The following is a 14192-nucleotide window of genomic DNA, read 5'->3' as shown; positions in this document are numbered from 1 at the left end:
AAAAAATTGTTTTTAAAAGATTCTGAAAACTTTTTTTGAGGCAATCTAGCAGCCATTGACAACATGTGGCTGTTAAAATTCAAATTAGATAAATTGAAAACTCCGTTCCTCAGTCACACTAGCCCACATTTCAAAAGCTCAACAGCCACATGCACTGGTGGCCAACATATTGGATGGCATTTTAGTCACTGTAGAAACTTCTATTGGACAGAGCTGATCTAGATAGGGAACTTAAATTATATACATAAGCAACTATGAAAACAAGATAACATATTAGGTTGAATTGCTTGTAATTGACAGAAGTGACAGAAATGTCAATTTCACCCTAAACAAAGGTGTTTTCAAAAAAAAAAAAGATTATTTTTAAAAAGAAATGGAAATCTACATGAGTGATCTGGATTGATAGATTGAATTCTTTCCCTAGAACTCCTGCCTAAATATAGAAATTAGCATGCTTAGTTGGTTAAATGCATGTGATCACAAACAAATCACCACTTTGTGCTACTCCCCTAGCAGTAACATTCTTCCAAAATAGCTTCTCCTAGAGAAATTTTTAGTAACTGCACTACTGCTCTTGCTGTTTAAAAACAAAAAAAGAAAAAAAATTTTGCATCTGAAACCCGGGCCTTGCTGTGTGTGTTTTAACTGCTCACCCTCTCTGAGCCTCCACTTCCATATATGATAAACAGGGACACTGATACCTACTCTTTTCTCTTCTCAGCTCACTACTCTCTACCTTGGATTGATTTTATATTCTGCCCACACTCATGTTTCTCGGGGCTTCCTCCTATCACAACTGCTCCCTGGGTCTGGAACACAACCCACAGTGTCCCATCCACCACTCTCAGCACCCTCAGACTCCAGGACTCAAACGCTGCTTCCTCCCAAGAGCAGATTCCTGTTATAGGCTCTCATAAATCTTTGTACCATTCACTCAGAGTATGATCTTAGTGGGTATTTATAAATTTGTCAATTATTTCCTGTCACTTCCACCAAGCTATCTCCTCCATGGAAGTAAGAATGATTTCTATCTTTTGCTCACCATCCCATCCCCCAGCTTCTAGAAAAGTGCCCAGCACACTGTAGGTATTAAATGGTACTGAGTTAAATACAGGCATTTCTGCTACAACAAACATGATACATATATTCCTGAAAAAAATCTTGCATCTCGCAACATCATGTGCTTAAAACACCAGGACTAGGGTGGTTTTTCTGTCTCTCTCTAGTTCCTGTTTATTAGTCCTCATAGGCACTTAGATTTTCCAAACACGGGGGGAAACACTCAGCCCCATCCATCTTACTCAGGAATGCAAGTCAATGTGTTTCAATGCCTGTTATAAAAAAACAAGTACCTCATTTTTAAAAAATCTGATTTAACGGAACATTTTTTATTTCACCGTTCCATTTCTTTTATAAAAGTCATCTCCTCACTAGCAGCTCTCTGCCCTAGAGTAAGGGAGTGTGGAGGGGATTGGGCACCTCCAAAGAAAAGGGAGAGAAGGGCCCAGGGTTACAAGTTAACCTATGAAGACGGAAGCAGACAACTCAAAACCTATGAGACTTCGTAACACAATGAACACCCAAGCCAGAAACTTGGACAGCCTAGGCAGATAGCTCAACGGGCTAAGGCTGCTTCAGGGGGCAATAAAAGTCCCAGATAATGAAGGGCAAATGCTGGCTAGAGGGCACTGAGACAAGAGAAAGGACAACAGAGCTGTGAGCAAGTGGGGCTGCCCAGAGGGAAGGTGCAGAGGAGGTAAACCAAGATGGTGCAGCTTGGGCGGGGCGCCTCTGAGAAGAGGAAGCCCAGCGCTGGGCGGGCACTCATGGCTCCTACCGCTGTAGCAGCTGAACTGAGGGCTATTTTTGGCTGGAGATTTCATCGTTTTTCCACTCTTCTGGCATCCCTTATCTAGAAAAATTTGTGTATAAACCAGCTCAACTTCCATATTATACGGACATAACTCCTGTGACCTAACCGGCATTATAGAAACAGAATTCATTGAGGAGCACGGTGTACTTCCCTCTACCTTCTTTTCCTATAACCTAAAAAAAAAAAATCATCCTAGACATTGATATCTGTACCAAGTAGTAAAATTTCTTTGATCATTCCTGACCAGCGAGTCCAATCCCTGATGTACAATAAGGCATGTTTATTTCTAAGCCACTTTTCTGACCGTAGCTATGGTCCAAACTCAATCTGCAAAAGTCTCTGCAAATCAGTAAAGAACACAAGTTGGTATTTATCCAGTACAGACTACACGCCAGACACTGGGCTGAGCCCCTTGCACGTTTGCCTCATTCAATCCTAACACCTAAAGGTGCTTGGAGGTGAATTCTATTCTTACCTTCATCGTACAGTTGAGAAAACACTGGTAAAAGAGGTTAATAACTTGCCAGAGGTCATGTAACCATTTCTCCAAGAGCAGAGAAACACGACTAATTCAACAAAAGAGGGAAACAATAAAAGCACAAAGAGGTCTGCAGTTCATCTGGAGGGCTGGTGTTTGAATATAAGGGCCTGACACCCTTTCCCTAAGACACCCTTTCCCTAAAGGCCTCTTGTCTGTAGGGTGAACCCAGCCCCAGCTGCGGCCTGCTTCTGTCCCTCTCTGAGTGCCCCACGGCCTCCAACATAGCCTAACCCCAGGAAACAGAGGCAAAGGGCAGCGAACTCACCCTCTGAGTCTGTAATCTGGATACATCCCTTCAGAATTCATTGCCATAAGCATCTCTTACATTAGTCATGACTGAAGGGCTACCTGTCAACTCTGCTCACTGTATTACTACTCGTCTGTTGGCATCTCCAGGACGGACACTTCCTCCTAAAGCTTTCTCTAGACATTTTCCCATCAAAAGCGTACATAGAGATTGTCAGTCCTGATTGATTCAATTTGCCAACTCCTAAGTCCAACACAGAACAGACAAGTTTACTATAGAGCAACCGAGAACAGTGGAAACTTACCTGTATAAACTGATGGTGGGTTCAACGGCCAACATAACGAAGGGGGCGACGGTATAAGAGACGGCCAGCTGAGTGGCAGCCCAGGTGACTACGTCATAAACAACCTTGAGGGCTTTTGACGAAAGGAAGTAATGTCTGTAGTTGTTCCTCACCTGCTCACCGAGGAAGTCATGGTGGATGTGGGGGCGGGGGGGGGGATGCAAAAAATAGAAACTTTTACTCCATGCATGCAGGTAATACCCCTCAGGAACACAGGAGATTAAAAACTACCAACCATCTGAGTTCTATTTTCAACGAAAAATACCACTATGGTTTTTCTTATTATTAAAAAAATATAAGTTCATTCACTGTAGAAAAATGTTTAAAGAGCTAAGCAGAATCAGATTTTTTTTTCTTTAATATCTCCCAGAGAAAAGCACTGTTGAAAAACTTGGCACATACCTTCCAAGTCCTTTTATATTCATATATATCCATATTTACGTTTCCAGTGGCGTCAATATGTTTAGCCTGTTTTTTCATTTAGTAACATAGCATGAATGTTTTTCCATGTCATTAAATATTCATGATACAATTTTAATTATGGGAAAGTTAGTCTCCTATCCCCTGCTATTGTAAACAATTCTGTGATGTATACTCTTGTAGAAAAGTCTCTGCCCTGTTTCCTAATTATTTTCTTTGAATAACAGTAATAATATAATAGTATAATAACATGAGCGACCATTTATTGAGTGCTTACTGTGTGCCAAGCCTGTGCGAATTCCTTATGGGTATCATCTCTGTTGACTCTCCCAGGACACAGGCCTATCATGTAAGCATCAGTATGCCTATTTTCCAGACAAGGAAACAACATTCTTTGAGATGGAAAATGCTGGGTCAAAGGATACTCATTTGTAGGTCTTTTGACACAGATTTGGCTCCAGAAAGACACCTAATTTCCAGAAGCCACAACCAAAGACAGAGCTGCAACAATGGCAGGCTTACAGGTAGGTCAGCCTCAAATCAGGAAAGGCTTCCTAGGGCTGCCTGGGAAGCTGAGGGCACCTCCTAGGCTCTGAGTTCCTCAGGACAGAGGCTAGGGGTCCATCTGTGGGCAGTACTGAAAAGCATGTAAGAGATTTTACTAGGTAACTTCCTGGGCCTGAGACACTTCATGACTGTTTGAGTTCATTCTCCTTTTGGAAAAAAAATGGAAATACTGTTCTATCAACCCTCTCCCCTCCATCCCTTACCTAACTTATTTGTGAAAAACATTTCCAGGTCACCCAAGAGGCTTTACATAAATTAATCCTTTTATACCCACTGAAATCAACTAAAGACAGCTTAAGAAATAATACTCTGAAAGTATTAACAAAATTCTGGCCTTTGTTCAAGTTTGTCCTCCCATCTGTGTTTTAGTTTTGTGATCCAAGTCAGTAATATGTACGGGAGAAAAGAAAATGTCTTCTGTTTTCAATGCACAAATATGTAAAATATGTACTTTAAAGAGTGCTAATCAGAATAATCAATTATCCATCTTGTTCACACATGTATCCCCACAAACCTTCTTCTAACTAAAATAGAAATTCCATGGGCGAGGAACTTTTGTTCACTGCAATAGCCCAGCACCTACTAGCATATAGTAGGGCTCCTGAAATATTAATAGAACAGACGAATTCAAGAATCAGTGAATAGCTAAAAGAAGTGGAAAAAAATTCCCACTCTACCTGTCTCTCCATTTAACAAATATGAAGAAGTTATCCATTTCTATTCCCAGCACTAGACCAGGAGCAGGGGCCACATGTGTTCTACTCTCCATTTTTTCTCCAGTACCCATCACAGTACTTGGCACGTACTAGGCACTCAATAAATATATTTTTAAGATAAAAAAAAAGAACGAGTGAATAGCTGTGCTGGGGCTCCTAAATCCTCATCTAAAAATACAGCTCAACAAATCTCAGTAAAAGCTTTTGGCACCTGAATCAGGAATGCCAAAATCATTATCAAGTATTGAAATAAAATTCAGAATACAGTGAATTGTAATTACTTATATACATGTTCATCTCATTCTTTGAGGGCAGGCATATTTTTTAATTCTGTTATTATTCTTGCTCTACAGCCAGCAAATGGCAGGAACAGTCTAGGACAAACGGAGGGCTACCCCCAAAACCTAGAGAACCAAATTTATCAAATTCACAAAGGACTTTACACAAACTAATTTAATTGGATCCAACATGAGGGCTGAGAGCAATCTTTAAGAGAACAGTTCCTATGGCTGCAATTTTTCCAGTTGCTCTGAAACCAAATTATTTTTAGGTGTAGGATAATGAAAAGAGAAATCAAGTAGAGTATAAGCAAAATGAAGTTTTACAGAGCCTACGTTATAATCATTGTCACCTGTAATTAGTAGACTGTATGTTTACAGCCTTTAATGATTAAACATGTTTTCATCTCTTAAGGCACTAAACATTGTTCCTAAAAGTCCTTTTGTTTTGCATACACCCCCTGCAAGTAATATGAAAATAAAATGCTTAACCATTTTATGACCATAAGTTCCAATATATTTAAGTATTTCTCTAATGGGAAGACTTTTGTTGATTTTTCAAAACATCACTCCTACCATCACCCCCAACACCACTTCTGCTGGGACCTAAAACACAAACACACAGGCATCCGATTACTAAGGAAAAGACCCCACAGCCAAAGGGAGCTTACCGTTCTGGCTGCTAGTGTGACAAGGATTCCAGTTAAGAAGGTAAAGTAGTATCCAGGGTAGACACCATGCCACAAGGCAGACAGGATGAAGGTTAGCACTGTGGGGTGCCAGGGAACCCGCTCATAGCACACTCTGTGAAGACAGGAAGGTACAACGGGCCACAGGTCAAACATACCAGAAACTTCCGCCTACACCTGCATCATTTTGGAACCAATCATGCAGAAATCATTTGATCCAATATTGATGGGGTGCCTGCCTCACCCTTTTCAGGCACTTGCAGCGCAATCCAAGCAGCTTTGAGCTCTAGTTTTCTTAAACACTCCCAGATGGGCCATTCACACAGTCCAATCCCTTTGTAAGATGCATGAATGTTTAACCTCCATAGGACTAAATGATCTGGACCCCATCACACAATATCTAATAAAAGAGTGGTCGCTTTTCCCCAATGAGAGCTCCTGCCTTATAGAAGCTTATTCCACCAATGGCCTAATCTACCAGGATACTTATGGATAAATAAGTGTCATTGGCACTAAAACTTTTAGAATCAGGGTCTTTAGAAGTGAGATCCTTATTTCGTCTAAATTAAGTTACTTTTCCACACTGGCCCCAATGTCATCTAACTCATCAACACTGCAGCCTTCTCATCTCTCTTGGCCATGACTCCAGCACAAAATCAACGTGTCAGTTATATGGCTTCTTCAGTCCTCAGTATCTATTGGATTCCAATCCATGAATTTGCCTTAAAGAGTGAGGACATCGTAAGAATCTAGAAACTGTCAGCAAATACTCTGGAGATCTTTAGCTTCTTGGTTGTTTATTAAAACAACATGACAGGGGACTTCCTGCCAAATTCAGTCCACGGATTGCCAGTGGCACCATAGGAGCAACGACATGGCTTCCTAAATGAGAGGACCCAGATGAAAAGTAAAACAGAAATCCCAACAGTTAATACCAATCCAGCCTGGATGGGCTGTCAAAAGTGACCAAGTTAAACCCAAACTAAGGACTATGGCTCTCTCTTCATAGGAAGAAAGGGAATGCATTTGAGGAAAGAAACACAGGATGGGACTCCATTTGTAACGTTTCTTTTTGAAATGAGAGGTAGTTTGCATGGGTATTTATTTCTTACCCTCTGTATTTTTGTATGAATGAAATATTCCATTTTCTAAAATGATTTTTAAATAGTTTTTTTTCATTTTTTATGTGCCCACATGTATGTTCAGTCACATAAAAAATGTTTATGTAGAACAAACTCCTAGTGGAGACTGTAGGACTCTCCATACATTGGGATTATTCAATATACAGAAAGAGGTTTATGCTAAAATGACTTGCAAAATGAATAGCAATAACATTAAGGGCAAATTTTCAAAAACTGCATGTTCAGAGTAGTTGCATGAGTTTACTTTGTTGGAATTATTATACATTGTCTCTTCTTTTACCCCGATGTTTTAACTGATGAAAAATGCTACTTATCAAAAACAGCAGAATCAACAGCTTAATATCTTTATACTCTCCCTGCACTCATGTGAAAGGAATATTCACGAGCTCAACTTTGCCACTTCAAGGATAGCATATCATTAGCTCCACAATAACTAATGTTTCTAATTTTGGAATGTGTAGAAAAACAAAAGGACAGAGAAACAACAAAAATACAAAGTTGAAAAGCACAAGCATTTGGGGCACCATAAAGCTTTCGATACAGGGGATAAAATAAACACAGCAATCTTCAGTGATCTGATGCTGACACTGACTTTCCATGACATCTGAGCAATAGGCTCTCCTCTAGATAAGAGGCAGCACATCATAGAGCTTAAGAGCCTGGCTCTGGAGAGACACTCATATCTATTATCTATGAGATATGGGCTCATATCTATTGCTCATAAGCTGTGTGACTTTGGGCAAGTTACATAACCCCTCTGTGCCTCACTTTCCTCATCTGTAAAATGGGGATAATAATTACCAACACCTCATGGGATCGTTATGAGGATTAAATGAGTACCTGGTACACAGTAATGGCAGTATGAAGTATTTGGTACAGTAAAATAAATATGCTACCTTGTGACCTTCTCAAATTACTGTATTTCTACTTTTTCATTTACACAGCATAGATGTTAATACCAAACACAAGTGTCAGATGAGGTTACCACTGGCAGACTATCGCTGTTCATCTAATGACACCCATCTAAACATATCCCAGTGCCATGAGTAATGAGGTCGTTTTTGGTTTCCTTACCGCTTTAGCCAAGTAGCTGTCTGAATATTCCAGTTTTCTAAGTACATTTTGAAACTTGTGGCAGTCTAGAAAGGAGAAAATAACACCTATCATTAGCTTTAAAAATACCCCAAGAAATGGAAAGTCCTCCCCAGAATTTCCCTGGCGGCAGATTAGACGTGCTATTTCAACAGTGAGTACTGACTCAGGAGCAGATCTGCTGTTCCATTGCACACAGTCAAATTTTCGGGGGTTTATAAGATTTACTTTGCAACTAAAACTTGGCTCACAAAGTCTCAATTTTTCTCAATCTATTTTCAAATTATAGGACGACTGAAGGAATGTTTTGTAGGTTTTCCTTCCATTCTGGTGAAACACAAAATTTAAGTCATCTGAATTTTAAAACTAAATACTCTAAAATGGGATTTGCCACCGGAAAAGTTTCATCATGTGAATTTAGCGCCTTTACGGAGACGGCTTGAATTTAATTGTCATCTTTTCATTCTGTGGCCATCTGTAAACCAGGTCAGTCTGGTGAAGTTATTCTACAAATAGCACAGGTTCAAGTGCTTCCAATTGTATCTAGGATAGTAAGGAGATTTTATGCAGGAAGGAGTCACAATACAGAAAAGGAAACAGATATCACCCAACTGGCAATGATGCAGGTAAATCAACCATTGAGAAAGAGAGATTCCAAAATAAGTCATCAACTGGGTTTTCTCATTCAAAAGAAAAAAGAAGAGAAAAAGACTTAATAAAGGCTGGTGGTAGAAAGCATGAAGCAAACATTTAAGAACCAGAATTCCTAACGAAGTTGAAAAGTGCAAATGTCACTGTTTTCTGTTTCAACCGTAAGAAAATCTTAGGCCACACACTGGCCTAATGTAATATGTTTGGAAGGAAGGGAGAGAGATATCAGACCAATGATGGACAGACAGACAGACTTTTGTACTATGAGTTTTTAATGTCAAAACCCTACGGAGTTTTATTTATCCATTTAGACACCTTCTATGGCTGATAAAATGCTATACACACAGCTTCAAGGTGCCTTAAATAAGTCGGACTTCCTTGGTACCCTTTAGCTCCTCGCTCTATATCAACTTTATTGGAAATACAAACTTTCTCCTTCTGGTTTTCTTTTATAATAAATACATAACTCAGCCCTTTATCCAGAACACAGGTCCCCTGAAGGCCTAGTTTCCACCAAATGTGGGTGGCAGGTGGTCAGTCTCCACATCCCGGGTTTCCTGCCCTATATGGCATCCCCTTTCTGCCCAAACTCGCCAGTGGCACTCTGCCTGCCCTGTGGCAGGTGGAAAATCAACCACCAGCAACCATGAGTCACGTGGCTGGAGAACCAACACTTTGGTATGTTGAGAATCATGCCCTTCCTCCCAACCAGCTGCCAGGAGGAAAAGGGCCCAAGACTTGGCATTCCTTTCAGCTCCGAGGGATGACAATGCCAAGGGAACCAAGAAGGATGGGGCCCCAGAGAGACCACCTCTAGAGACTGAAACATATCCAGAACTGTGGTCCAAGAACAAAGCCAGCGAAAAAGAAAAACCACACAAATTCTAGTGGCCTAAAAGCTGTGCACCAATTACAATTCTTAAAAGCGAAGGCATTACAAATGTTTCCAAAGGAACCACCAAGAACACTGGCAATGCTGAAATACAACTGCTAGTCTGTACCCTTGACTGAGGAAAGGAGAATGTGAACAAGAGAAAATGATATCTGTACTTTCTAGTTGACAGAACAGGAATGTAAGCAACAAAAAGATTTTCCTGGCTCTTTTCCAGATTTTTCGTGTGTTGTTACTACTTGAACCATTAATACTGCCAAGAAAGTAGGCACCTTAAAAGAAAAGAGAAAAAAAAAAAAAAAAGGAAAGAAGTTCCAGGATACAAAATGTCCCCGAGCCTGCTGGAGCCAGCATTTCCTGATAGCAGCTTTTCCTCGCACACTGATGATAAACTTCTGTGGATGCCACACTCACAGCAAACCATCTGCTTTATTCACAATGGCAGCTTGATTCAAAAGCATGATAAACTCACCTCAATTTTCCAGATGTTTAGGTTAGAAAGCAGATCCCAACAGAAATTTCCATTCTTATCCACTCCGCTGAACCCAAAGCCAGCTGCGTTATTCACTGCGTCAGCTATGGTTTTTAAAACAACACATTAGGATGTGGAGCAAAAGTCACATTGCTGCTTTAACAGATACTAAATGTCTGTCTAGCTTTAAGATGAAGAGAGAGAGTTTCCTTGGAAAAGAAACCAAAATAAATTTAAAGGACCTGGCACCATTATGAATCAGTTTGGGCTCTTGGGTGACCTCAACTTTTATTCATTTTTATTCATTCACTAGCATTTAGTGAGCATCTGCTAAGTAAGAAGGAAGGTGTTAGATGCTCACAGAATGCAAAATGAAAAAAAGAGAAATGAAGAAGCAAAACAAAGAAACAGGAAGATTTAGTGACCAACTGGATATAAGGGGAGAAAGGGAAAAAGGTGAAAATACATATAAGCTCAGAGACCAGAAGATATAGGGGACTCCGTCCAAGAGCTGTCATTAAAGATGGCGGGACACAGGCTGATATCATTATATCAGGAGGAGAACCAGCTCTGAAAGAGAAATTGGAGCTCATTCTGGACCTGTTAAGCATGACATGCCAGTAGGATATCAGTTGGGGCAGCCAAGATACAGTTAGAAAAATTTAGAAGCTAAGAAAAAGAACGGTTCTAGAGATGTGAATTTGGGACCAGCTGCCATAGAGGCCACATGTGGACACAATGACCAAAGCCACCCTACCCACAAAGTCAGTCCAAAAGCTCCTGTGTCCACCGTTATGTCACTTCACTGAACTCTATGAAAATGTCCCCCTGCTGTAATTCAGTTCTACTCAATTCCTTAATGAAATTTTTTACACTCAAAAAGAGATCTGATGAAATCAACACAGTTGTATTATGATAGCCAAGAGGCTAATTTTTTCTCTTCACTTATCTTCTTTCAAGTTCAGTCTGTTAGAATATTTTCCTAAGAAAAATAAACTCATGAAATTTTAAAGTCTGAGATCTGGGGGAGAGCTCAGAGAAACCTTTCCTTCGCTAGTTGTGTTCATTCCATTTCTATGGGAGTTCAGGTCCAACTCCAGCTGGACTTCTGAAGAAAAATCACCCGCTCTAAGTATGCCTCCTTTCCCTTTTGGCAGCGTTGATGATTTAGTATCGCTTATCTTATTCTTAGCTTCACTGTAAAATGATCTGGTTTCTTTTAGAAGAAAGGAGGAAAAGTACCGAGTCCTAATACGTCTTTCTCCCAAGCCGACCAGAGGGAAACTCAGTGGAAAAGAAGAACAAAGGCAGAGTGTACCAGTTAAGAAACCAAGAGTTTTAAAATGTGTGGGCACAAACTGTGAATGACAGAAATAAACTAAACCAGGAGAGGACAAGCCCTTGAGGGTTGTGTTGACAACTAAAAACAGGGCTGGGCTGACCATCCTGGGACCAGCATAGCAACCCAGGAATTCCCTCTCCCATCTCCAGCCTCAGATCTAAAAAAAAGAAGAATGACTTTTTTTTGGGGGTCCTTACTATTTTTCCAGGATTCTGTAAAGCATTCCACAGACATTTCTCATTTAATCACACCATTGTGAGCAAGGTGGTGGTTCAGGGTGGGAATGACAGCTCTCCTGGGTTCCCTTCTCCACTTGGGAACAGGGTCAATTCACAGCCTTGGGAGAGTTGTCTAACTTCTAGAAACCTATTCCCCTGAGTAGAAAATGGATGTAATAACAGTCCCCATTTTAAAGGGATGTTGAAAGGATTAACCCAAATTGAATATATGTAGAGTGCATAACACAGGGCCTGGCCCAAGTGAGCACTCAAGAATGGTCAGCTGCCACCATTATTATCATTATTATTACCACCCCCATCTTGCTATTAAGAAGACTAAAGCTTAGTAATGTTACCACCTGAGTGATCTCAATGTTAAACAGTGCTAGAATCTGAATACGAGAACTCTGGTTCCACAGCCTGAGTGGCTAGGAGTCGTCTGAAAGATAAATGTAAGAACCAGAAGCGGTGACTCTCCGAACTGCTGCATTTAGAGGAGGTCAGAATTCCCTGCTCCCCCAAGCGCATTCTGCTCCCCTGTATCCAAGACTGGTTTTTGCTTTAGAGCAGTTAGAGGTTCTAATTTCACCAGTCTAAAACTGGCTTCGCTTGCATGGTACACGGCTCTAACATATGACTGAAGATAAATTCATTTAGACACCCACATTTTGGAATCTGTGATCTTTAGAACACAGCCTGGGCTAAAACTGAGTCTCACTCATTAGTACTAATTAGAAGAAAAACAACCAACCAGCCTCCTATGCTAAGTCCAAAGAAAATAGCTGTACTCTTTCCATAGAAACGGTAACTAGAATTAGGCTTACACAGTGCAACTCAGCTGAGATTCATCAAGAGGCCAGCTTTAAGGATTAAATTTATAATCATGTATTATTAATCAATTATATGTAAATGGTGTTTGAAGGAGCTGGATAAAACAATTATTCAGTTAAGCAGTTTAAACATTCCCTGTTACACTATTCATTGCTTCTTTACTCATAAATAATACAAAGCTTAATTTCAGACCAGCCCATGCAATCGAAACTACAACAAACTTCAAATGGAGGCCAAAGTAATGAAGTGTTTCTACGGAAGCCACGAGAAACAATAAAGAAAGGGCAGTGGGGGAGAACAAAGAGGTAAGTCCACAGAGAAAGCTGTCCATGGAAAGGGTCACTCCTCTATTCCAAATATCTGGGGTCACTCCGCAACGAGCAGACTGACGGCGGACACCCCTGTGCCCCGTAAGCCCCTCCCCACCCAGGTCCCCGCCAGCACAACCCACCTCGTGTTAGACTTTCCCTATGAGACTACGGCATGGCCTTTCTTTCCTCCTTAAATCAGGAGCTGCTTTACTCCAGAAGCCAGCCCATAAGCCCTGGGATACAGAATACGGCAGCGGGAAGGGGAGGGAGAGGGGAAAAGAAAAGGAGGAAAAGTGAAGAAGTAGAGGTTAGGAAAGGAGTGAGATTCTATTATACACACACACACACACACACACACACTCTTTCTCTCTCTCTCTCTCCCTCTCTCTCTCTCTCTCAAGGTTGGAGCAAAGCGAAAACTCTACTTCACATACAAAAATATGCCCAGTATTCCATCCATAGTAGGCCTAATGCCTACCTACGAAGGAAATTATTTTTCAATAATAAAGCATCTGCAGAAAAAGGAATCAGATACACGGAGACTCTGGAAGCCCTCCCCAAGGACCAGTCCATATACATCATCCCCTCTGTAATCCTACTCCTGGGGCAGCTCTTGACGTGTATTGCCTGGTTGGTGTACACGTCTGTGTCCTCACAGACTGTAACGGTCTTGAGGGCTGAGATATCTTACTCACCTTTGAGTTCCTCATAGCACACAGACTGGTACTCCACAAAAAAACTCCTTGAATTAAACTGAATGGGACCAGAAACAAAATTTCCCCCGTGGCAAATTTTGGAAAAGCTCTGAAGTCTCTCTCTGGTCAAGCGTAACATAAATACTGCGCTAGACTGAACTTGTCTCTGAACATTGTGACCTTTAAAAATAATTTGGACCAGGAGCAGGGAAGAAAGAGGAATGGGGGGTTATTTCTTTGTTTAATGGACAGTTTCTGTTTCAGGAAAAGTTCTGGAGATGGATGGTGGTGACGATTGTTGCACAACGCTGTGAATGAACTTAATGCCATTAAATCGTACACTAAAGATGGTTAAAATGGCAACTTTTACATTATGTATATTTTACCGTAATAAAAATAATAAATGAAAAAAACAGTAGCTACGATCTTGATTTGGGGGCTATAAACGTGGAGCATGAAATGAGAGAAGAGAACTCAGTTAAGTGCTGTGCTCTTATGAAATATGGACTAAGCACTAGGAACTGAGTTTAATAATCTATTTGGCTTCATAAACCAAGTCACTGTTCCCTGACATCAAGCCCCAGGTCACTGGCAGCTAAGGTGTTAAACTTCCATTCCTGAAAGGGTTCCAAATGTGAAATAGATACGGTTACCATGCCTTATCAAAATACTTTACCATTCTTGGTAAGTAAACAGAAGGTTTATTGCTCACTTTAGCAAAGGTTTCAACTTTTCTGGTCTAAAATTATTTAAAAGGAAAGAGATGAAACCTTAATATTGACTAAAGTTATCTCACAGGGGGAAAAAAAGTGTGATAATACAAAATTAAGTTGAACTTTCTACCTTTAAAAAAAAAAGTCACTTGAAATCAG

At 40.6% G+C, this 14192-nt stretch overlaps 1 protein-coding gene across 1 annotated transcript in view; it reads right to left on the bottom strand.

Moving 5' to 3' along the window:
* Positions 1-14192, bottom strand: part of MBOAT1 (membrane bound O-acyltransferase domain containing 1) — a 112606-nt gene that overhangs the window by 9950 nt on the left and 88464 nt on the right. The window contains exons 9-12 of the mRNA XM_030881300.3: positions 9924-10027; positions 7891-7955; positions 5657-5789; positions 2966-3117 (exon numbers count right to left, since the gene is read on the bottom strand). Of these exons, the coding sequence (XP_030737160.1) occupies positions 2966-3117; positions 5657-5789; positions 7891-7955; positions 9924-10027 (454 nt within the window). The remainder of the gene's footprint in view (positions 1-2965; positions 3118-5656; positions 5790-7890; positions 7956-9923; positions 10028-14192) is intronic.

Source organism: Globicephala melas, chromosome 11, assembly GCF_963455315.2.
Source record: "Globicephala melas chromosome 11, mGloMel1.2, whole genome shotgun sequence".
Taxonomy (NCBI): domain Eukaryota; kingdom Metazoa; phylum Chordata; class Mammalia; order Artiodactyla; family Delphinidae; genus Globicephala; species Globicephala melas.
The sequence above is the reverse complement of the archived record's forward strand: the minus strand, read 5'-3'. Positions and strand labels throughout refer to the sequence as shown.